The 24,392-nt window shown below is 43.8% G+C and overlaps 1 protein-coding gene across 2 annotated transcripts in view; it reads right to left on the bottom strand.

Annotated features, from left to right (window-relative positions):
• The window catches only part of Mbtps1 (membrane bound transcription factor peptidase, site 1), a 55,967-nt gene that overhangs the window by 7,415 nt on the left and 24,160 nt on the right, over positions 1 to 24,392 (bottom strand). The window contains exons 9-20 of one of the 2 annotated variants that reach the window (XM_051201634.1): positions 21,731 to 21,833; positions 19,415 to 19,566; positions 17,137 to 17,298; positions 14,986 to 15,130; positions 10,718 to 10,906; positions 9,716 to 9,888; positions 8,368 to 8,483; positions 7,530 to 7,686; positions 6,723 to 6,847; positions 5,975 to 6,052; positions 2,662 to 2,802; positions 275 to 406 (exon numbers count right to left, since the gene is read on the bottom strand). In XM_051201634.1, the coding sequence (XP_051057591.1) occupies positions 275 to 406; positions 2,662 to 2,802; positions 5,975 to 6,052; positions 6,723 to 6,847; positions 7,530 to 7,686; positions 8,368 to 8,483; positions 9,716 to 9,888; positions 10,718 to 10,906; positions 14,986 to 15,130; positions 17,137 to 17,298; positions 19,415 to 19,566; positions 21,731 to 21,833 (1,673 nt within the window). The remainder of the gene's footprint in view (positions 1 to 274; positions 407 to 2,661; positions 2,803 to 5,974; positions 6,053 to 6,722; positions 6,848 to 7,529; positions 7,687 to 8,367; positions 8,484 to 9,715; positions 9,889 to 10,717; positions 10,907 to 14,985; positions 15,131 to 17,136; positions 17,299 to 19,414; positions 19,567 to 21,730; positions 21,834 to 24,392) is intronic. The other variant, XM_051201635.1, reaches the window with a different exon arrangement.

Below are 24,392 nucleotides of genomic sequence, written 5' to 3'. Positions count from 1 at the left end.
GAGCCTTACCAGATACTTGTACATACTCCCATACACAGAAATAAAATATTTTAAAAGATGCTGGATCCCAGGAGAGCACCTACATACAGGACCTATAATTCATGTCCATCCTAGGAACAGGTGGATAAGTCCACAACTGTGCTACCAACGAACACTGAGAAAAATTCACTGCTCTCACTGAAGGGTAGGCCCCTGTACTAGCAAGTTGTATTATGTCTTGATGCAGCTCTGAGATGGCTCAAGCCCCTGCTGAGGTACTGTTAGAGATACTTACCTTCCATCCTTTCAGGAGGGGCCAAGCCAGCTCCACTGGGTGGGCGCTGCCGGTTCCCTGAATGGCTGAGGCTGGGAGGGGTCACGCCATATGATGTGTACTGAAGGAGGGCATCCAGAAGCCAAAAGCAATCTGTAATGTCAACAGGCATACTATTTTTTTGTTTGTTTTCTTTTATTTTTCAAGACAGGGTTTCTCTGTGTAGCTTTGGAGCCTGTCCTGAAACTTGTAGTTCCAGGCTGGCCTCAAACTCACAGAGATATGCCTGCCTCTGCCTCCCAAGTGCTGGGATCAAAGGTTTGAATCACCAATGCCTGGCTTAACAGGCACACTATTTAGGATTCAGTTTGTAAAAGGAATCCCTCCAGGAGAATTGAAGAACACTAGCTTCCATGAAAAGGGAGAAATGGAGATTCAGAAGTCAGAAGTTTAGGTCAATGTGAAGCTGATAACCCTCACCAGGCATTACTACTCTTGAGAATTATGTTTTCCATAGGTAGGGGTCCAGCCCACCCAGGACAGTCTGCTCCAGGTGACTGTAGGTAGAGTTTACTCTATATCTCAGGACTCTGGGCAGCTCAGCCGCACTGTGAATGGCTTGGACTACCTGCCTGGGTGTCACACAGCTCCGGACAGCTCATGGGCAAAGACAGAACAGGGTTCGTTCAGAAATGGCAAGACCATGCAATTCCCACTGAAAAAAGAATATCTTCCATAAAAGAAGCTCCACGGACATGAGCTGTGCTGCTAAGGACCGGAACCATCCTGGGAACAGGTAATGGGTTTGAACTATAAGGGAACATACATGGAAAGGGGAGTTTAAAATCAGAGGAGAGAATCTGTTATTTGAGTCAGTGGTCCTAACCAAGATGGTCATTTTTTTTCTGGACATCTCAGAGCCCAGGTCTGAGAACACAAGCAACTCTCATTCAGAGCTGCACAAAGGCCTTCTCCTAAGAAGGCTATAGATGTTCCCGTCCCAGACCTGGTCTCTCTCTGTTCACCCTCTCCCTCCTACCCCCCCATTTACCCAGCCCAACTCCCATTAACACCTATTTAGACCACAGCAGCCTGATGAGTGGGAAAGGCTGTTAAATACTGTGCTCACTAAAGTGCATGCACTTCTGGCCAAGTGCCAAAAGCCCCTAAGGACCAAAGAGCTGACATCTGAAATGTACAGGTACAGACAGTCCCCTTAGGCTCTTAAAATTTTAATAAAGACTCTTAACAGGAAAGCTCAGATCCTAAAGAGAATTTCTGTGGAAATAAAACATTAATCTCTTATCTGCTGTGACTTTAAACCTTACTTTTGGTATTAAAAAAAAAAAAATCATATTCTGAGGATTTACGTAAGCTACTGAAATCCAGTCAACATCAACTTAAAATTGGGAAAAGGTGCGGCATCTGGCATGTGTCGATTGCACCACTGTCTGAGCACCTTCAGATAGATGCAGAGACCGAGACAAACCTGGTTTGCCAGCATCTTCCCAGGTAAAGACCTGTAGCAATGTCACTGTCCTTCCTTAAAGTAACAAAATGAAGTCCATACCCAAGCACATGAGATGCACACTTGGAGAACACTAAAGACAGGATGCAAAGGAGGCACAACAGAGAATCAACTGCCTTCTTGCTTCCTGTCCTTGAGAAAATAACAGAGGCCCGTCACTGATAAAAGCTTTCAGCACCTCAAACTCTCAAACAGGGGAGTGCAATGAGCAAGGCCTCCAAGATGCATGGCTGGAAAGAGAGGCCAAACCAAAGAAACACACACGTGGTCACACAACCTAGCAGGAACCCACGGGTCAACCAGGTTAGGGACTCTACTAAACAGGAGACAATGACTCACGCCCATGGGATGGGAAAACAGAGGACGGTACTGAGGGCTGTAGAGGTTTGTGTATCCTGTGTTAGCCTTCAGGTATTTGCAGAAATATCCCCAGAAATCAAAGTACTTGGTACCCCCTGCCTGGCTCCTGTGAGCAAGGAACCTGTTTATTTCTCCAACTCTGGCCAGTATCTCTCCAGGGACAAAGGAAAGAGGACCATGTACCCAAATCATTAAGCCCATGTGCTTCTTCTCTTTTATGGCCATGCTGGGTTTTGAACCCAGGGCCTTGTATGTCTATGGCAAGTGCTCTACCACTCACTGAGCTGCAGTCCCAGCCCTCCTGTGTGTGTGTGTGTTGTGTTTGTTTGTTTTTTTTTTGTTTTGTTTTTTTTCAAGACAAGGTTTCCCTGTGTAGCTTTGGAACCTGTCCTGGAACTAGCTCTCACAGACCAGGCTGGTCTTGAACTCAAAGATCCGCCTGCCTCTGCCTCCCAAGTGCTAGGATTAAGGGCGTGCACCACCACTGCCCGGCTTCCTCCTCTATGTGTTCTTTTCTTACCCTTCTGTCTGTGACTGTCATCCAAGCAATTGGAGTCTCCATACAACACGATCCGGCCCCCACCTTCAGCTGGAATCTGATAAAGCCCCAAAATGGGGACATTTTCAACAACTGCTGTCTCTTGTTTTAAGACCTCCAATCCTGCAACAAGAACAGAGTTCTCTGAGGGAATTACTGATTTTCTACTTGCTACTTGGCCTGAGCTTTGACCTACCTGACACAAGACCAGCAAAATACAACATTCAATCAAAATAGTGCAAATCTTCAGAACAGGGAAGCAGCATTTTAAAAATTATTAATTTTGGTTTTAATAAAGTCAAGCTCTCATAAAACTAGTGTCCACTAATGCTGCTTGTACTGGCACTTTGGGCTCTATGCTGTAGTATAAGGGCAGGACAAAAGTAGCTGGCTTTAAAATGTGTCTGTCCACATGCCATTCAGATATGAGACTTGACAAACACAAGCTTTAGCAACAATACCTCTCTGACCTGCCAAGCAGACAGCACATAAAATATTTAATGAATCAGGTTGTAAAAAAAAAAGTACCAGTACCTCAGACAGCTGCCAACAGCGTAGCCACACTAAGTTTACCCTATGCAAACTTAAGTTTACCCTACTAGGTACCAGACACCATCAGAATCTGTGACTATTCCCATTGCCAGCTCTCACATGCCTCACCTCTGGGAGGTGAAATAAGGGACTGGACAGTCATAGATTGCCATGGATGTACTTACATTTATATAAGAGTTTTGTTATTTTTTTTTTTCCCTTTTCTTGTCCTGTTTCCTTTTTTGGTGATACTGGGGCTTAAACCTAGGACTGGGTAAGCACTCTATCATGGAACTATACCCCCTTCTTTTTTAACTTCAGATCAGATAGGATGTCCTGCTAAATCACCCATGTAGGCATCAAGCTTATGATTCTCTGCCTCGACCATTGTCAGTAGTTAGTTAGGATGGGGAGCCTGCACCACCTTTCTCAGCTCTGCCAATAAGGGCTTTTCTGCTCTAACATGACATGCACTAACAACACCCTACCTTTTATATCCAAAGACTATCAAAGTTAACACCAAGCAGTTGACTTTTTAGACTATACAAAAACAAAATAAAGTGCACATCACTAAATCTACTTTTGTTATCCTCTTTGCCAAAATACTAAACTGCAAGAGGCTGTGAGAAAGCTAGGAGGCCATGACTCTTAGCCCCAGAAGTGGCAAGCCTCTGAGAGCAGCATTTAGATTTTTTTTTTTTTTTTTTTTTGGTTCGGACTTTTGGGACTTGAGGTTGAACCTAGGGTCCCTTACACACTAGAAAAGCACTCTACCATGGAGCTATATTTCCTTCTTATTTTGGCAGGATCTTTATCAGGCTGGCCATAAACCTTCAAATCTCTGGCCTCAGAGGGGGTCACTGAACTTCAAATGGCAGAATATACTGAAAAAAAAAAAATGACAGCATACTCACTATGCATTTGTTGACCATCAGTTACTTCTAATTTTTATGATAAACAACTATAAGCAACTGACAGGGAAAAGGGTACAGCTCAGGGGGTAGAGTGCTTGCCTAGCACACACAATACCCAGTTCTACCCCTCAAACTTTAGCGTACCTCCGTCACACTCACACACAGGTCTCAAGTTATCTCCCTATCCATAGCCCACATCTTGGAAAGGTAGCCTAAACATCAGAAAAACACAACCATTCCCAGCTTCAATTCTCTAGAACCGTTTGCTATTAACTATGCTGATCACTCAACTGGTTCAAAATAACAAAAGTGTAACATATATCAGTCCCATCTGTGTCCTTGCCTGAATGTGCTTTTTAAAAGAACGATTATTGTTCATGTTCTACAAATCCAGAAAGAATGTCAGCAAGAGGGAAATGACGTGGACAGTGACTAGCATTTTTACTTAATTTACTTACACACATTATAGTTTTAATCAAGCAGATTAAAAAAACACCTATGTAGTCATTAAAATTATGAACACAGACCCTATGAAAAGAAAACAATAAAGTCATTTATATTCTACAAGTTACAATTTGTTTTGTTTTGTTTTTAAATCCATCAGATCAGGTACAATCCTGATCCACAGGTTTAAAATTTTATAGTACACATGGTTCCTTTTGATACTGAAGACAGTATGCTGCCCAGGATGCCTGCCTGAATTTCTCAAATACTAGGATTACAGGTGTGGATTGTTCAAAGGAGACTAAAGGAAGCAAGGAAAATACAATCAAATGTGAGAGCAGCATTTAGAAAGCACTAACTTGTAATGAGCTGGGCCAAGGGGCTGAGAGGATAAAATCAACTGGTGCTTAATGGGGCCACAAACAATTGAGAAACATTGTTCCATATTTTCAACTGATAATATAGCCATCTTGATGTGGTATGGCTGTTCATTCTCAAGACAGGCCATCAGTTTTTAGGAGGAAATGGCTTCACCAATACATATCCACAAGCTGTCACATGAAGTGTGTTAGTGTCCTGGCACTTAGTACACATGAGACATACTACAGCTCAAAATCCCAGCTCTGGAATGACAGCCATAGGAGGGTTCTGTCCTACTGTCCTGCATCTAACTTTCAAAACCAGAGGCAACCTAGTTTGTCCCTGTTCCACTCAGCAGGTGGGTTCTGTGCACTCAGCAGACTATTACCCATACTGGGGCCTGGCCCAGATTCGAGGGATGTCTGCTGTGGGCAAACACAGACAAACAGCAATGCCACCTGGAAGGGAAGATAGTAGTTTTTTTTTCTTTTTCTTTTCTTCTTGAGACAGGATTTCTCTGTGTAAAAGCCCAAGCTAGCCTCAAACTCACAGAGATCTGCCTGCCTCCTGAGTGCTGGGATTAAAGGTGGAGTCAAGTTATCACTGCTCAGTGGAAGATAGTGTTTTTAAGTGGAGTCTTCATCAGGCTAAGAACTCTCAAAATCATCAAGACTATAAGAACAAATAACCCTTAGACTGTGACCAAGACATTTTGAGCCCTGATCTGGAGAAATCCTATTTCTTTTGCAGATGATACATATTCAAATTATCAGCAAGAGTCTGCCATTTTGGAATCCCCCAAAGTTCATGCCATAGTATACAAATACTACTACAATGTGTTTTACCAGGAACCAGAGCAGATGGAAGGGAAGGCCCAGGACTGCTAGTGGCATTCCTAACACCCAAACAGCATGCAGAAGTGGGCTGTGAGGCGCACACAAGGATGCTCTAAACCACTAAATCAGACACTTGAGAAGAATGTAGTAGGTGAAGTGCACAGTAAGTCTCTGGGGGAGGGAAAGGGGGAAAAAGGATACTTTCTTTACCTTGGTCCTTGAAAGTCTGTGTGATTACGACACCATCTTCTGGAAACTTGGCGATGCTGCATCCCGACGCATAATACACTAGAAAACAGTTGTTCACCATTAAGGGAACAAAAACGCCCAACACTCAACTCACTGCCCCAGCATGCATTTCAGACATGGTCTACATCACTTATATTTATTTTTAAAGGTTTTCTTTCTTTCTTTTTTTAACCTGAAGAGACAAACAGCTATTGTCTGTCAAACTTCAACTAGAAGTAATCACCTCAAACTTTAATTAAAAAAATGCTGATGACATAGTTTCTAAACAGATTTTTAAGAAACACACAAATAAATACTTTTTTTGCTTGTTGGAAACAGGGCTTTGTTATATATCCCAGAGTGACTTCAAATACCCATTTCAAGTTCTTGGCTTCCAAGTCCTAAGATTTATAGGCATGAGCCACCATGCCCAGTTTATGTGACAGTGAGGATGAAGCCCAGGGCTTTGTGCAAGCTAGGTAAGCACTCTATCAACTGGGGTACACACCCAGCTCTGATGGGGACTGAACCCAGGTCCCTGTACATGCAAGACAAGTGACCACTGATCTACGTAGGGCCCAGCCCTAAATGTGCTTTTTGAAGACACTGATTAGATCTTTCCACACTACAGGCTCATTTATGAACCCCATTTCTACTTCAAAAGCATTTAGCTCAAACCCTCACCCTTCTGCCAACTGCAGCCTCTACACACACAGACACAAAGCCTTACTGTCATGATTTGCCAGGGCAAACTCCCCTTCATAAAGGCCGTCACTGAACCCCATGTTCCACACAGACAGCAGCTCGTTCAGAGCTGGGATGTTGGCTCCTCCAGTATCTGGCATCCACCACTGCCTGTAAAAGTGGCAGCAGGCAAAGAGAAAGCAAAAATTAAAATCCTCCCATACACTTCCTCTTTCCTTGACAAAACATGGTGTCTTCTGTCACAATCCAGTCCACACATCCATACAAAAGTGTCAACTGAAACAAGCTGTTTGGTTTGAGACACATATAAAACCTACTGCTCCAGCAAATGTGTAGAACATATTCAAGCTTTCTTTTATGAAATTAAAATCAGAACTTCGCTGGCATGCAACCCAGACAGGCTAGTCTAGATCTAGCCAGAACCAGTGAAAGAGAAGTGAAAAAGGAGGACAGATATGCCAAAAAAAAAAAAAAAAAAAAAAAAAAAAAAAAATTCCTTAACACACACAGCATTTACAGCACTCTAGTACTCAGCAGTTAACTACACAAGTCTTTTTAAGTAACAGTTCCTTTAGTACATGTACTTTTCCTATGTTCGGTATGAAGGATGCAGTACAGGACAGCATGAAACAGAAACCAAAGCTCAGGGAGTAGAGACAATGAATGACTCCTTAATTAGCACCGAGTCCAGAAACCTCTGTCTCTCCACAAGGAGCTTTCTCCACCCACACTCCACTACCTAGAAAGACCACCTCAAGTTAAGAAAGTCGTATAAGAGCTTGCTGGGGTTCCCAAAACTATATTGCTATGCAAATGCCAACTGCAACCATACCTTGTGTTTTCATCGTAAAACTTGACTTTTCTCATAACAGAAGTATTGTACCAGTCACTGAAGATGACGAGGGAAAGGCCATTGTCCACATCCCTTCTCAGCTTGGCTATCTCCTCGGGGAAGTACTCTTCTTCACTATCCACCATGAGCAAAGTGCCTGATGGAGAAGGGCTGCAGTTTGAGAACTGTCACACCTGAGTGGCAGAAGACAACTCAGAAGCGCCACCTCTCACTGGTGTCCTACCTAGAGTCTGGTTGGTGCCACCCTGCATCACTGCAGAGGGAGGTGAGACACACACGGCCAGGGCCGGGCAATGCACAAGGACTAGTTAACTGTGTTCTTTGGTTTTCATTTTTGCTCAATGTAAAGATTTTTCATTACTTTAGGAAAGAGTATTGTACAGTGACATTATTAAAAAAAAAAAAAAAAAAAAAAGGAAGGAAAGACGGACGGACGGACTGGGTGGAGCATAAAAGTTCTTCCCAGCAAACTTGAATTCAATTCCCAGGATCCAGGATCCATAAAAAAGGAGAAAACTGGCTCCTCCAAGTTGTCTTCTGACTCCCACCACACCCACCTCTAAACAAATGTGGCTAAAACAAACAGACAGACAAGACAGACAGACAAATATCTCTGTCCAGAACCAGTTCTGTTCTCAGCTCAGAATTCCAACCATCACTACTAGGGAGCATGAACATGAGAGAGCCTTGTTCTCCACCTCCACTTGGTCACAGGGACTATTCTGGGCTCCCTTTATCAGCCCATCAGTGAACACTGTGGGAACAGTTAACACGTATAAGTTGTGGGTTGAAAAGCCTGGCCAGCAAGGCTGCTCACCATATTGTGTAGCATCAAAGCATGTGAATGGGGCACCAAGCACCTCCACAAAGTAGCCCATGCTGCGCAGATGCTGGTACATGTCCCTGAAATTGGTGTGGACATGGTCGCCATTCCTGGAAAGCAACAACCACAGTGGTCAGATGATTACTCTTTACTGGCTACCACAGGAAGCCAGAGCAGATCCCAATAGTGGAGCCAAGGACCAGTCTTTCCAAGATTGCATCATTTAGGTTAGACAAGCTAAAGTGGGAATAAGATAGACTCAAGTGCATGGCATGTGCAGATAATAAAATGATGCACACACAAGGCTTAAGTTGTCTTGAGCAGTACTTTAGAGGTACACACTAATTTGCTGGTAGCCACCCGCACATGACAATCACCACAGGGATGTAATACTGGTGCACTCTGTGCAGGTTAAGCTTGGCTTGCTTTCCTTCCTAAACATGCTCACTTTTCTTGCACATCTAGATTAACTGTCTAAATGATTGCAAATAAATAAATAAGTAAATAATCCCCAAAGACAAGGCAAATCTGGAGCTAGAGAGATAGCTTAATGGTTAAATTGGCTATTCTTAAGAGAGATTCAATTTCTAGGACCCACATGGCAATGCACAGCAATCTGTAACTCCATCTCCAGGGGATCTGATATCCTTTTCGGGCCTCTGCAGGCAGCAGGCATATAAATGGTATAGAAACATACATACAAATAAAACATCTATCTATATAAAATTTTTTAAATTAAAAAAAAAAAAAAGGCAAATCCAATTCTGTAAGAATTCTGGTCAAGCAGGGCCATGGTGACATATGCCTTTAATCCCAGAACTCAGGAGGCAGAGGCAGGCAGTTTTCTGAGTTCAAGGCCAGCCTAGTCTAAATTCCAGAATAGCCAGGACTACAGAGAGAAAACCTCTCAAAAAACAAAATAAAAAGGAATCCTGGTCAAGCAATTTGATACCTTTCTCCCCCACACATTTCCACCATGGAGCGATTGGTAGTAGATGGAAAGACTGAAAGCAAAATGTGGAGATTGCCTTCTTTCACATGATCATGGTGGCCGATCATGACAGATGGAATGTAGAGAAGCAAGACTTGTCAAGAGGACAGAGACGATATCCAGGCCGCAGCCAGAACCAAAGGAAAGCCACACATGGGAGGACAGGAAGGCAGAGCCTGACCAGACTTGCCGGCTGACTCAGTGGTAGATAGGGAAATAAGACAACCGAGGACGACGCCAGTTTCTGCTGCATAAATGTCTGTCTTCACAACACAGCTAGGCTCCCAAGAGTGGCAGGAGCAAGGACACACAGCTCTAGGGCAATAGGGCATAGGCAAAGCTGCTGCTCACCAGTCTAAAGGATCATTCTTCATCCGCAAGTTGTCCCTGGGGAAGTAGCCTGGGGGGTAGCGGAGGTTGTGATACTGGTCCCAGAGGACTCTCTTGCTCCGAGGAGGGGTGGGAATAATCTTCACCTTAATGGGAAGCTTCACTGTGGAAGTATGCTCGGCACCATTTTTTGCCTAATAAATAAAATGGTTAAGACAAAAACTTGAAATATATCCCCCTTTCTGAAAAACTTTTAGTTCAAATTTTAAAATATCTTTTTCTTTTTCCTCTTTCCTTTGTTTTTGAGATAAGATCTCAAACTCAGGGCTGGAGAGATGGCTTAGTGGTTAAGAGCACTGGCTGCTCTTCCAGAGGACTTATGTTCAACACCCACATATCAGTTCACAGCTGTCTGTAACCTCAGTCTGAAGAGATCTGACATCTTCCCAAGCACATACATGCAGGCAAAACACCAATGCTCATTAAAAAAAAAAAAAAAAATCTCAAACTCTGGATCTTTATGCCTTAGCTTCCAAATGCTGGGATTACATGTAACAGTACCATACTGTGCTTACAAAGGTTGTTTCTATTTACCAATCTAACCTACATAATTTAAATGTAAGGATATATGACAATAACCTATGTTCATATGTTGCAATAATTCTGTTCAAACTCAAGAGCTGACTTAAAATTCAGGCATTTCGTTCCTAAAAGCCACTAGAGCAATGCAAGACCAACCCCGTATTTACTTCTTGGGAGACTAATTTCAGATGCACTAATTTTGAACTTGACACCAAGCCCAAGAAGGTCCTGTCTATGAGACAGCAGCAGAACATAAAGCACAGAGGGGGGTTTAAACTGCTGCTCTAGAGGCCCTGGCTTCATAGCCAATTAAGCTAATCCAGTCAACCTCAGTGGTCCACGAAATGAAGACCCTCAGCACTGAGTCTGGCCCCCACCCCCCTCCTGGCAGGAGCTGGTAAAGGGTAAAGAAAAATAAGCTACTTCCTGGTACACCCTTACTTCCGTCTCTGCTGGGGAAGCCACCGTGATCATGATGTGACCCTGTGCAATGCCTTCCCAGGAAGCTGCTTTCTTGGTCACAGAAATGGAGATAGCCAGGTAGCCTGACCAAGGCCATAATACCGAGGAGTAGGAGAAGGCCACTTCAATGTTGTCTCCATTCTGTGGTAAATACGGACGCCACTCAGGCTGTAGGAAAAAGAGAGCAGGCCAAAGGTGAAGTGAGCTGTGTGGAGCTAGCCTGGCTGTTGAGGACTATTTCAGTTCATTGGGTAGATGGAGTCCTGGATACAGACATTGACACCAGCAGTCCAAAACAGCACTGCTGTGGATGTTCTACAAGGTTATAAAACTTGACCATTCCGTAAGAAATAGGGTGCACTTGTCAAGAGTTCTCTAAGAACTTGCATCAGACAAAAGAAGTAACACAAGCAACAGACACCCTTAGACCTGTCCTCAAGAGAGTCACACTGACTGAAATGTCACAGATGCCAGCTGTCACCAACCTAATCCTGCAGCTAGTGCCCTCACCTGGAGGGAGAGCTGTGCACTGGCTGTAGGTGACTGCCCTGCTGTGTAGTACACACACCCCACCATAGGCCAGAGGAGAGAGGAGAGGGAGGCTTGAAGAGATCACCTGGAAACCACACAGACCTAAGTACTGACTCCCTCACAAGCCACAAAACCACAGAGTCAGGGTAACTGCCTAAGTGACTTGGCACAGCTAAACTAATAAATAAATAGTTCTGGAAAATAAGATACCATAGGATATAACACCACAAAGCCCAGCTTTAATTAACTATTCTTGTAGCTGCTGGCTGACAACTGAGAAAAAAGATTTTAACTTCCATTTGCCTCTTATGCATCTTATGCTGATGAATAAACTTAATGTCCCCTTTTTGTTTCTGAGTTTGCTAATTTGCATGTTCTCTCTCTCTGCTCTTTGGTTAGTGTAGATAAAGGTTTATCTATCTTGTTGATTTTCTGAAAGAACCAACTCTTTGTTACATTGATTCTTTGAGTCTTTCAAGAATGAAATTAAAGACGATACCAGAAAATGGAAAGATCTCCCAATGCTCATGGATAGGCAGGATCAATAGTGAAAATGGCAATCTTACCAAAAGCAATCTACAGATTCAATGTAATCCCCATCAAAATCCCAGTACAATGCTTCACAGACCTTGAAAGGGCAATATTCAACTTTATATGGAAAAACAAAAGACCCAGGATAGCCAAAGCAACCCTATACAATACAGGAACTTCCAGAGGCATCACTATCCCCGACTTTAAGCTCTACTACAGAGCTATAGTCTTGAAAACAGCTTGGTATTGGCACAAAAATAGACAGGTAGACCAATGGAATCAAATTGAAAACCCTGATATTAATCCACTCACCTAAAAACACCTGATTTTTAACAAAACAGCTAAAATTATACAATGGAAAAAAGAAAGCATCTTCCACAAATGGTACTAGCATAAGTAGATGCTGGTGTGTAGAAGACTGCAGATAGATCCATATTTATCACTATTCACAAAACTTAAGTCCAAATGGATCAAGATCTCAACATAAATCCAGTCACACTGAACCTCTTAGAAGAGAAAGTGGGAGGTACCCTTGAACAAAATAGTACAGGAGACCACTTTCTGAACATAACACCAGTAGCACAGACACTGAGATCGACAATTAATAAATGGGACCTCCTCAAACTGAGAAGCTTCTGTAAGGCAAAGGACATAATAAGACAAAATGGCAGCCCACAAAATGGGAAAAGATCTTCACCACAGAGGGCTGATCTCCAGAATATACAAAGAACTCAAGAAGCTAGTCACCAAAACATAAAACAATCCAATTAAAAAGTGGGGTACAGAACTAAATAAAAAATTCTCAACAGAGCAATCAAAAATGGCTGAAATGTGCACAGAGGAATCAAACATGGCTGAAATGTGCTCAACATCCTTAGCCATCAGGGAAATGCAAATCAAAACAACTCTGAGATACCATCTTACCCCTGTCAGAATGGCTAAAATAAAAAAACACCAATGACAGTTTATGCTGGAGAGGATGTAGAGAAAGGGGAACACCCTTCCACTGCTGGTGGGAATGCAAACTTCTACAGCCACTTTGGAAATCAGTATGGCAGTTCCTCAGGAAAATGGGAATCAGTCTACCACAAGATCCAGCAATTCCACTCTTAGGCATATACCCAAAAGATGCACATTCATGCAACAAAGACATCAGTTCAACTAAGTTCTTAAAAGCATTAATTGTAATAGCCAGAACCTGGAAGCAACCTAGATGCCCCTCAACTGAAGAATGAATAAAGAAAATATGGTACATTTACACAATGGAGTACTACTCAGTGGGGGGGGGGGGCAATGGAATCTTAAAATTTGAGTGAGGTAACGCAGTCACAAAAAGACGAACATGGTATGTACTCACTCATATATGGATTTTAGACATAGAGCAAAAGATCACCAGCCTAGATTCCACACCGCCAGAGAAGCTAGGAAACGAGGACCCTAAGAGAGACATACATGGGACAAGATCCCCTGAGCAAATTGGGAGTGGGGGGGGGGAGAGTCAGGAGAAAGAGAAGGGGAGAATAGAAGGGAAGAGGAGAACATGAGAGAGCAGGAAGATTGAGTCGGGGGAATATTAGAGGAGAGCAAGAAAAGAGATGACATAATAGAGGGAGCCATTATAGGTTTAAAGAGAAATCTGGTACTAGGGAAATGTTCAGAGACCTACAAGAATGACCCTAACTAACAATCTACGCAACAGTGGAGAGGCTACCTTAAATGCCCTTCCCTGATAATAAGATTGATGATTATCCTATATGCCATCCTAGAGCCTTTATTCAGTAGCTAAGGGAAGCAGAAGCTGAACTCCTGATATCTAATTGCAGAGAAGAAGTGATGAGCAAAGGCTGGAGAAACCCACAGAAACACCTGACCTGAAAAAGGGGAGCTCATGAACCCCAGACTGATAGCTGGGAAATCAGCATAGGACTGACCCAGACCCCCCTGAACGAGGGTCTGGGCAGTCTATGGGACCTCTGACAATGGAAACAGGATGTATCCCTAGTGCACAAACGGACTTTGGGAGTCCATTCCCTATGGAAGGGTACTCCCTCAGCCTAGAGACACCGGGAAGGCCTAGGCCCTACCCCAAATAACTTGACAGATTTTGATGATCCCTCACGGAAGGCCTCAACTTCCCTGGGGAGTAGATTGGGGAGTCTGTGGGAGGCATGGGAAGATGTGAGGGAGAAAGAACTGCAAAATAATAATAATAAAAACAACACTGAGAAAGATGTGTTAGCCAGTATAGGCATGGTATAGACACCCCATAAACAGTACCAGCAATAGTCTACAGATGCAGCCTACTTGGAGAGGATTTGGTGTATGTACCAACAACTGTAGTACATCCACACCTTGACTCAAGATTCTTATCTAGGGATGCCATACTAAGGAAATAACTCAAGAAGAAAAGAAAACTCTGTGTGTAACAGCCAAATATTACATATAAAAGTCACATGACTGTTCAAGCAAGAGCAGACAGTAACCAAATCATAACCCAACACCCCATCATGCTGAGACATTGGTGTATTTTCATATACTTACAGTGAAAAGACTGAAATAAATTTTTGCCCACCACACAATGACAGCCAACATGACATATTGTTGCAATAAGGAAAGAGTATGTTTTAAACAATAGCTGGGTATTTGAGGTGGAAGTTGATTTTCTATGCTTTCCCCTCTATCACTGTGATGTCTACATAGTGAGTGGTTACAAAATTATAAAAGTAAAATTCAAAACAAGGACCAGATTTATAACATGAAGGCCTATTCATGTTCAATAAGAAACAAAGTCATTTTCACCAGTCAGTGGCTGTAAAAACTAAAATGTGCTCTGCCACTCAGGAGCCAAAACTAAAGAATATATCGAGGCCCCGACTATTCTGTATAGAAGCAGGTATGGACTTTCTATATAAAAAAGAGCCGCCCACCACTTTGAAGCTAAGCAGGTGAAAGCAGCACCCCTACCCACCTTTTTAGAGACAGAGTCTCACTATGTAGCCCTGGCTGTCCTACAACTCACTCTGTAGACCAGGCCGGCCTCAAAAGTAAGAGATTTGCCTACCTCTGCCTCCCAAGTGCTAGGACTAAAGGTGTGTGCCACCATACCCAGCTTCACTCTTTCTTAATTACAGGAGGGATAAACTAAGGTATAAAAGTCTGGGCTATGTCACACAGAGAAGTTTTACCTTATCCACAATTCGTCCTGTGACTCCCATGCCATTGAGGATGGTGACATTAACGATTGTTGGCATTCCTCCATAATAAATGGGCTGGGAACAGTAAGGCCACATGTATGGACATTCAGTCAGATCGATGTAGCTAGGACTCAAGCTGAAACAAGGAAGAGAGTGTTAGTGTAAACCATTATCAGAAAGCAAGGGGGAAGCAGGCAGCAAGTTGGGCACAGGGAGCTGAATATTAGAGGGCTGCCCTGGCTAGCTCTAGCAGCATGCAACCTCTGCACCACTCCCTGACTGCTGGAGTAAACAGCACAGATATGTAGGAAACACCTCCTGTCTTCTACAGTCAGGGCCTCTGTCAGCTGCTATGGCAGCAAAGCATGGACTGATGTTGCAAGAAGCTTTCTTGGGCAGAAACATACCCACGTACCAATGCAACCTGCTGCTTGGTCAAAGAGACAGCTCTGTGAAACCCTACTTGGGGGCTGGGCAGCAAGGATACATAGCAAGACTCCTAAGTCTGGAGTCTTCCAGACTGCCTGCTCACCAGCTGCCTTCCTTGTTTAGAGCAGGTTCCTCTGTATTCTTGCTCTGCTGTATGAGGCACCCTCAGCTGAGAACCATAAAACCTTCCAGTAAAATATTGAGCCTGGAGAGGTCCAGGACTGACTGAGATTTGCAGAAGTACTGACACAATGATCCTGCACTTACTTTCATTCGCTGTGTCTGTAATGCACCAGTGTCAGGTTAACACTATTCCCAGCAAGCACTGGTGTCAGAGATCTGTGCAGGTAAGAAGACACACAGGAAGTGGATATGGCAGACAGACAGTGGGCATATGGCTCTGTTCCTTGCTTTACCTATCTCATGATGGCACTCACCATGAACATAGGGGGCAAACTGAATTACTATGTAAATCTTAACATTATCTCTGTGTACATATTTTTATGTTCAAGTGCACATGAGGGTATGCATATAGATACCCAAGGTCAACCTCAAATAGTGTTCCTCAGAATGGGTGGATGCTCAACTTGTTTTGTGGGGTAGGGTGTCTCACCAGAGCCCAAGTCCCATAGATTCAATTAGACAGGGATCTCTGCCTGATTACATGAGTGGGTCACTGCATTCAGCTTTTACGTATGTATTCTGGGGATTGAATTAATGATCTCATGCTTGCACAGCAAGTATTTTACAGATTGGGCCATTTCCTTAGCTTTACAAACAACATCTTTAGGGCTATTCTGACTTATATGGAGAACTATAACCAACATGTGTTTCTAATATACCCTAGTCTTACTCCTAGTGGCTGGTTGTATGGCTACCATTGTCTGATTCAGTAAAAGTACCTATGCTCTATGAACACTTTAAACCAACCAGCATGAGCAAGCACAATTCAATACCACACAAGGAAAACAGCACACCATGCCAATATTAGGGGAAACTGGGAGAACTTCTGGGTTCTCAGTAGTATTTGTGAAACTCTGATATAAATCTAAAAGTCATCTCAAAACAAAAGGTGAAGAGAGTACTGGTGAAAAACAGCCTCAAACCAATCATAAAAAAACAGAAAATAAACCCATTGGAGACAATCTGTAATGTAAGCAACTAGCTCTTTACTCCAAGAGCCAAAGCATAAATGACAAAACACAAACAGACTGCCAGGGGCCAGAGACCAGGCTAACAAATAACAATGTAGGGCCTGGAACCCCAACTGGACAAAGAACACAAAGTTAAGCTTAGAGTCTAATTGGCTACAGAGACATTATCTACACAGCCAGTGTTACACACAACTTTCAACTTTCAGTTGTGTCCGCTCAGCCAAGCTGTTATCCCTTCCTCATGGGGGAAGCTGGGCAAACAGTATACGACAATTCTATTTTTGCAAATTTTCTGCAAACCTAGGTTGTTTTAAACATGTTAAAGAAACAGAAACCATGTTTTGCTACATCCTTTAAAGTAATACAGTGTCACCGTGTCAACAGAAGCCAGGGTTTTTGCAGGTAGCACCTGGTAGAAGCACTTCACAACCTTAAACTGAGCTTAATTGAGTGTGGGAGCCATCACTCCTGGTGTCAGGCTACTATTATGCGCAGAAGAGCCCCCAGGGACTGAGATAGGAAAGCCCTACTGAGGATGAGGATGCCAGCACATACCCACCTCGCCTGTGGTTTGTAGCTGCTGAGGATCTGATAGGCTCGCAGCAGATCCAGCTTCCCATGGCCTTGCTCAAACATGTTGACACCAGGAAGCCTCCGTGCTGACGCAATCAGGGCTTGCTTCACACTAGCAGGATTCACCAGCTCCCGCTTCTGCACTGTGCTGGGGGAAGAGAAGCAGTATTTGCCCACTTTTCTTTTAGTGTAGGATGAAAATCAAACTGCCTCCAATCTGCAAAAGGGACAACATGTAACCTGCGGTCTGTTTTGTATCTAGAAGGACTTCCTGGTCCAGTGGAGCCATGAGATGAGAATACCATGAACTCAATGGATCCTTGTGATAGGCCTAACCATAAAACTTTTCTCAGCAGTGACTGTGACTATTTATACAAAATGCATGAATAACAGTTTCCTGATAATCTGATTGAATAGGTCACGTAGATTACAGGAGGCAAAACCATCAAAGAGGTGCAGGGTCCCCAGAGAGGGACACCAGGGGCTAGCTAGGAGATAGAAAGAAATACAGGTGGCTATTGGAGAGGGACCCAATTCAGAGTGCAGGAAGTGCAGGGTGAGGGAGGACTGTCTCCAGAGACAGTCCTTGTCTTTAGCTTGGGATTTGGAGGCCTGAGGCCACTGTGAATATACCATCATTAGACTGCATCTCAACACACTGACATGTAGCCTTGTTTGGCCAGCTTGACTTACTACAACTCTGAAATGTTCATGCTTTCTTATCATGTATCATATATAAGTAAATTTTAATGACTAGATTGTAGGGGCAATTGGCAGGCAAAAATGGAAAACTCACTCTCTTACTTAGATCCATAAATATTAACTAATGATAAAGGTTGATCTAAGAACCAAGGCAATCTTTTTAATGGGTAACCAGACAGCAAGAGGAGACAGTGGCACTGGCTCTTCGTGAGGAATGAGAGTACTACTATTACTAGAAGTTACAGGTCAAAAGACTCCACTTCCTCACTGAGCAGCATCTACCATACCACAGCCTCCCTCAACCACAATTGCTCAACTACCACAAGGCATCTGATGTGAAGAAGTGAGGTGAAGGCTCCCTCAAAGCTGAAACCACTTGTGTTGAGAGCTGCTATTGGAACAGCAAACATAGCCTCCTCACATTCCCACTCACTTGGCAGAGACAGATGGGCTCTACAGAGAAATGGGAAGCCTGGCTTCCTGCTAACAATTATGTGATCAGCAAAAACAGACCAGGATTTTCTGTTTCTAGAATCCACAGCACTAGAAACAAGAGCCCGCACAGATCCTTTCCTCAGCACACAGAAGTGTGAGTGATCCAGGAAAGTAGAGTCTGCCTTCCCTCTTTTACTGTTTCACAGGAGAGAGAAGCAGTGCTTCCAGAAAGCACATGCTTATTTATGGGCAGTGCTGCCACTTTCAAAGACCTGGCTCTGACCCATAAGGGAAGATCAGGCAAGAGAAAAACTGCTCCTGTCAACATCATTAATAACATAAACCAACATGTAATTTGCTTAATTATAATATGAGCACAGGACACATTTCAAATATGGAGGTTTGTGTATTTGTGTTATTACAATATAGTACCTCAACAGAGACCTAACTAGAGAAGAAGAAAGCCTGATGTCAGGGGAAATGCAAGCACTTCAAACTGAGGAAAAGGAAGCACAGCCCATCTGACCACATGCCAGGGCAGGCGTGCTTCAAATCTGTTCTACCATGTTTTAAAAGCTGCTTCTAGTTTCATCACCTGCAGGAGGAAGGGCCGAGGACTAAGCTCCACTCCAACTACAGATGAGATTCAACACGACAGAATGCGTGGCACAGAGACACTCGTCAGTCATCAAGGAAAGTGGCTGGCTGTCAGGACCTAAGTGGCTTCACAGCTCCTTAGCTAAGAGCACGGAAACAAAACGTGAGGTGATGGCTATGTTAACTTGCTTCACAGCAGAAACCAGTTTTTCTCTGGGTCCCATGATACAATGTTATATTATGTTAAATTTGCATAGAACTTATTTAATAAGAAAAAAACATGTCTTGCTAAGGAAATGGAGGGTTCATCAAGGAAACTTGTATACTTCATGTCCTTGCCTGACACACATATTGCAAGAAAAAAGTTCAGCCCATCACACAAACGTTATCTCCGTCATGGAGCCATTAGATATATGCCCTACAGGGCTTTCTGGTTTACTCCAGCTTCCAGCTAGCACACAAAAGGGAATCCTGCCTCCTATGAGAGATGAGGGAGCAGAGGAAGCAAAGGTCAGCTGTATAGTACTCACCTTACTAACAAGGTGACAGCCCCAGCAACCACTGGGGAAGCGACACTGGTCCCTGAGAGTGCCCGGCAGCCCCCTTTCACACCGGAACCCCGCACTCCAGCACCATAGGTGACAATGTCAGGTTTCACACGACCATAGCCTCCTGGTAGTTCCTACAAACAAGGGTAGCTTGGTTTCTTATCACATCTAAAGCCCTTAGCCATGGAGAGTTATGTGTAAATGGAACCAGACAGATAAACAGTCATCTGAGAAGATGCTGGTTGGAGTCTGAAACACAATGTAAACTGAAAACAAGTTTTAATGGTAACACAAAAAATAAAACCACTTTAGTATGTTTCATAGTACTAAAATAAGCCAGGTGGTTATGGTACAAGCCTTTAATTCCAGTACTTGGGAGGCAGCGGCAGGTGGATCTCTGTGAGTTCCAGGCCAGCCTGGAAAGTGAGGTCCATGACAGCCAGAGCTGTTATACAGAGAAACCCTGTCTTGAAAAACAAAACGAAGTATACTACTAAAACAGGAAAGAAAAAAAAAAAAAAGTAATTTTGCTGATATTTTAATAATTGTTCAGATTAGAAAGCAGTCACTGACTTGTCACCGAGAGAGCCAACAGCCTGCTCTACATTCTGATAATCTAAGCAATACATCAGAGAACTAGGAAAACTTAAACCAAAAAATATTTACAAGTGTCTTCACAAGGAAAACCAGCACATGGTTATGATTTGTTGTTTCAAATTACAAGGCACCACTAAGGACAGGCACACCTTCAGACATCATTCCCTTCAGATCCCTAAAAAGTGGGCCCATATGAAAAATACAAAAGGATTTTAAACTAACCCCACCACCGCCACCACTGCCGCCACCACCACCACCTCTCTGTCTCTCTAGATATGGTTTCTCTGGATAGCCCAGACTAGGCTTGAACTTATTTGTAATCTTTTATTCTAGTCTCCTTAGTGCTGGGATTACAAGTATGTGCCACCATGCCTGGCCAAGAACTTGAGAAAAAGTATATCTAACCTATTTGAAATGAAAACTTTTTCCAGGAAATCAGTCATAAAAGAAGTGTAGAAACACTGGCCAAGGGTGAAGACGCTGTTGGCCACAGCTCCATAGATAACTCAGAAACATTTCTTGGTAGCACTGAAAAACAAGTCCTTGAGGAAGGGCAAGGACATGGCACCATGTAAAGTTGGTAAAAGCGCTTACCCAGGGAATTACAGACTGATGCTGACAGATGCTCTATTTCTTGCTACTTGACAGCATAAAGGGCATGCTGGGGAATACAGAGAACACACAGCACAGTGCAAGCCTGACTCAGAGTAGTGTCTACCAGACCAGACATCAAGGCAATGAATGGGTCAGCTCCAGAGATAGCATCCTATGTGTGAGGGACAGAGACTTAGAAGGTAACAAAGCCCACACTGTACAACTGAGGCTGACACAGAAGACTATTTTATAGAGTGCTGCAAGGAGCAAACAAGGCCTAAATGTCCCCAGGAAGTTGAGACTTTCTGGGCCCTTCTCAAGAGCTTAGCACAAATTAGAGCAATGAGACATTACCTGACCCCAAAGAACACTATGGATAGGTGCTCCCCAGTCACCTCTTGAAGGTTAAAGCAACCAAGTGCTACAATGAGGGAACATCTAATTTTGAACCAAACTGGGGTAAAGGAGGGTGAAGTGATATAAAATCAAACCCCATGCAGCTCAATCACTAACATTCTGATACTGATTAATCACTAACACTGGAGACAGTAAATGCAATGACTCTGCTAACAAAACTGACATTAACTATTCTTATTGGGCTTTCAATTTCACTTTAGTGCTAGGGATGGAACTTGGGGTCTGATAGTTGCCAGCCAGTGTTCTCCCATGGAGCTAAATCACCAATCTCAGAATTGACTTAAGGCCAAAGATAACTGCACTTTTATTGAGGAGAGTTGCTGTCTTTCTGCCAGGTTGGAGAACTGAGTCCGAGTCTACTTCATCTACATGTGAGCTTCAGAAGATGATAAAGACTGGAACTTGGAAATGCTGCTCAGAATCCACCCAGCATCTTCATAGCAGCTCAACTCACTGAACTAAAGTGGCTAACACCAAAGGAGCCTGATCTTTTGTCCTCACAGGGGTGGTGGTGGGGTAGGGGTGGGGGTGGATGGGTGAGTGGGTGGTGGTGGTGTGTGTGGGCGTGCACGTGTGAGTGCACATACCATAGCTGGGGCTATTTCTCTGCCTGTGCTCTGACAAATACATGTCAGGGCTGATAGACCAAGGGCTCCATGAGTCACATTAGGCTAATATAGAAAAGCATACCCAGGTAGTCATTCCCCTGGAAGAAAAGCGGGCGATGTTATCTTCAAAGTCAATGCCACCCACTCCAATCACATCCATCTGATCAGCTGGGTTATTCAGAGTGCTAAATTGAGACATACAAAAGAAAAAAAGAAACAAAAAAGGGAAGAAAAATAATTTAAAAATGAATAATTCAAACCAGTTCAAGCACTCCCAGGAAAATCTAGGGCCATTTCTTAGGTTCTTCTGTAAAAGGTATGTATACAGCTTTGACAGAAGTTTGCTCCTCAGAGCTCCCCCATGAAATGCCACATTCCTGCACCTTCATGCTATAGCTGTAGCCTCTTATCTGGAAGGGCATCTGTTTCTTCTCTCTTGCCACCTTTTCCTCATAGATGGGGCCCATCTTGATGATTTCTCCTCCCTGGTTCCCTGAAACTGTCCTGGCCATGGACTTCCACAGAGCATACACATCTGTTTCTCACTCACCTACATGTTCTCACAGTACTTTGGAGTTGATTATTCTGCCTCTCTCACCAGATTAGATACTACATAAGATGAGCCCAGATCCATAGTTGTATTGCCACACACTGTATGCATGCCACCTCCAAGATAATTTGAGGATAGCTATCACCAGCCTGCAGTCTTGAGCCCTTAGATGACAGACACATGCCAGGACCTCATGGCAGTGTATCTGCACAAAAAGCTGCAGTAAAAGAACTGGCAAAAAGGTTTAGGTCATAGCCAGGCATGGTGGTGCACACCTTTAATTCTAGCACTCAGGGGCCAGAGGCAGGTGGATCTGTGAATCTGAGGCCAGCCTGGTCTACACAGTGAATTCTGGGCCAGCTGAGCTATCTAAAAAGATTTTCATGACAGAGTCAAGATGAAGCTGGCTAGAAAGCAGGAGCACTTAAGAAGGTATGCACTCTCACACATGACAGCTCTGCTCCAAGAACCCTGATAATGCTGTAATCACAACTGATTCCCAGGGCCTTCAGGGATGTGCAGAAAGATTCTAGAGCATGTGATTTCAGAGGCTCAAGGCATACCAGCCAATGCTACTCTGTAACTAAGGAGCCACTCAGCAAAAAGGCTTCTCACCCAGTGATGCTGCAAATCTGCGTATCTCCATGAAGGAGCAGAAGCTAACAAAGCACAAGGTGGAACCTCCTACTGAAGTCAGCAGAGGATCACCACTTCCCATCTCCATCGATATGTCACTCTCTAAATCTCAACCCTTAAAAAAATAAGGAAGGCACCGAGAGGGCCAGGCCAGGAAATAAAGAAGCCCTGTTAGGACTGAAAAGGAGGGTGCTACAGCTGCAGACTAACTTTCATCAGTCTCAGGGCCAAGGGTGCAGGATCTAGAGTTCCTGGTAAAGAAAACGGGCTGTCCACCTCACCTCCAGGGCATGCTTCCATCCTCTGACTGACTGAGAGCATTCCTCCAATGCCAAACTGTAAAACGGTAACTTCTCATGAGCTAGGACACTGGGATGGGCCACATGCCACTTGCTACTGCTGCAGAGGGAGAAGATGCCCAAAGTCCATGAGTACTGTGAGCACACCAACACGCCTACATGGGACCACTCCTCAGATTTTCCTTCTCATCTATACTAATTTCACAACTCTCAGGTCAGAAGCTCTCAGAGGTGACTATCCATGACAACAGCAGTGGGTTCAGGAAGGGCTATGTGATAAGGCAGTCAGAATGTCAGAACAGCACAATAATGGACAGACACTATCAACAGGAGGACCAGCAGCAGTGACAGTAGCAAGAACCTTCAATTGTTTCTACTGGAGACACAGGTGGGAACCAAATCCAAGGAAGATGCTCATGGGTCCCAAAGTTCTGGCAAACAGCTGGCAAACTGCTATGGCACAAGCAGCTTTAGCAGGAAATGGCTAAACTTGTCTTCCTGCTGCTTTCTCATCACAAAGTTAGAGACCATCTGACCACAAAGCCTACATCTGAGGAAGTTTGCCAATTCCAGCTAGAGTATCCAAAGAACAATGTGTTTTGCCAATTAGGCACATCTGTCTACTAGAAAACTGCTGCAATATTGGCCTACACAGCCATAAAACAGAACAAAGGAAAAGAATAGCAGCCACCAGTCAGGGCTCTCTGTGTCAGCACCACCTGCACCATACCTGAAGAGCAGGCTCCAGACCCTGGGACAAACAGTAAGGCTAAGGCTCAAAACGGAAGGTCCTTAGCCTGGATAGGTAGGCCCCATCACACCTGTCTGGTCATGCCTGGTTTCACTGCTGTCCATGCCAAAACAGCCAGGGAAAGACATTCTTAGCCTACAGATATGAAGAGGGTCCAGGAAACCGACAACCCAGGTGATTCTGAATTGAGTGGGGCTGTCAAAACTGGGAGAAGTGACGTCAGGGAGAACACATAAAAAGCGAACAAGAAACATTGACAACAGATGCCTCGAGAGTTGGTGTTCGCTACAGAAAAGGGACTTAGGGCAGTTCATGCCACTTACATTTATGAATCACAGCACATCAAGAACCATGGCCTCTTTCTTAAAAGGGATGGTTTGCATACCAGACCGTACCACAGGACTGTCACATAAACTCTAACTTCACATCATTGGCCTTGTTCTATGCTCTGGATGCTTTGCATACATTTGCCTGTTCTCCAGACAATCTGCCCTCCCTCAACAAGAGC

Source organism: Phodopus roborovskii, unplaced genomic scaffold (assembly GCF_943737965.1).
Source record: "Phodopus roborovskii unplaced genomic scaffold, PHOROB, whole genome shotgun sequence".
In the NCBI taxonomy this organism is placed as follows: domain Eukaryota; kingdom Metazoa; phylum Chordata; class Mammalia; order Rodentia; family Cricetidae; genus Phodopus; species Phodopus roborovskii.
Note: the sequence above shows the minus strand (reverse complement) of the source record. Positions and strands in the feature narration are given on the sequence as shown.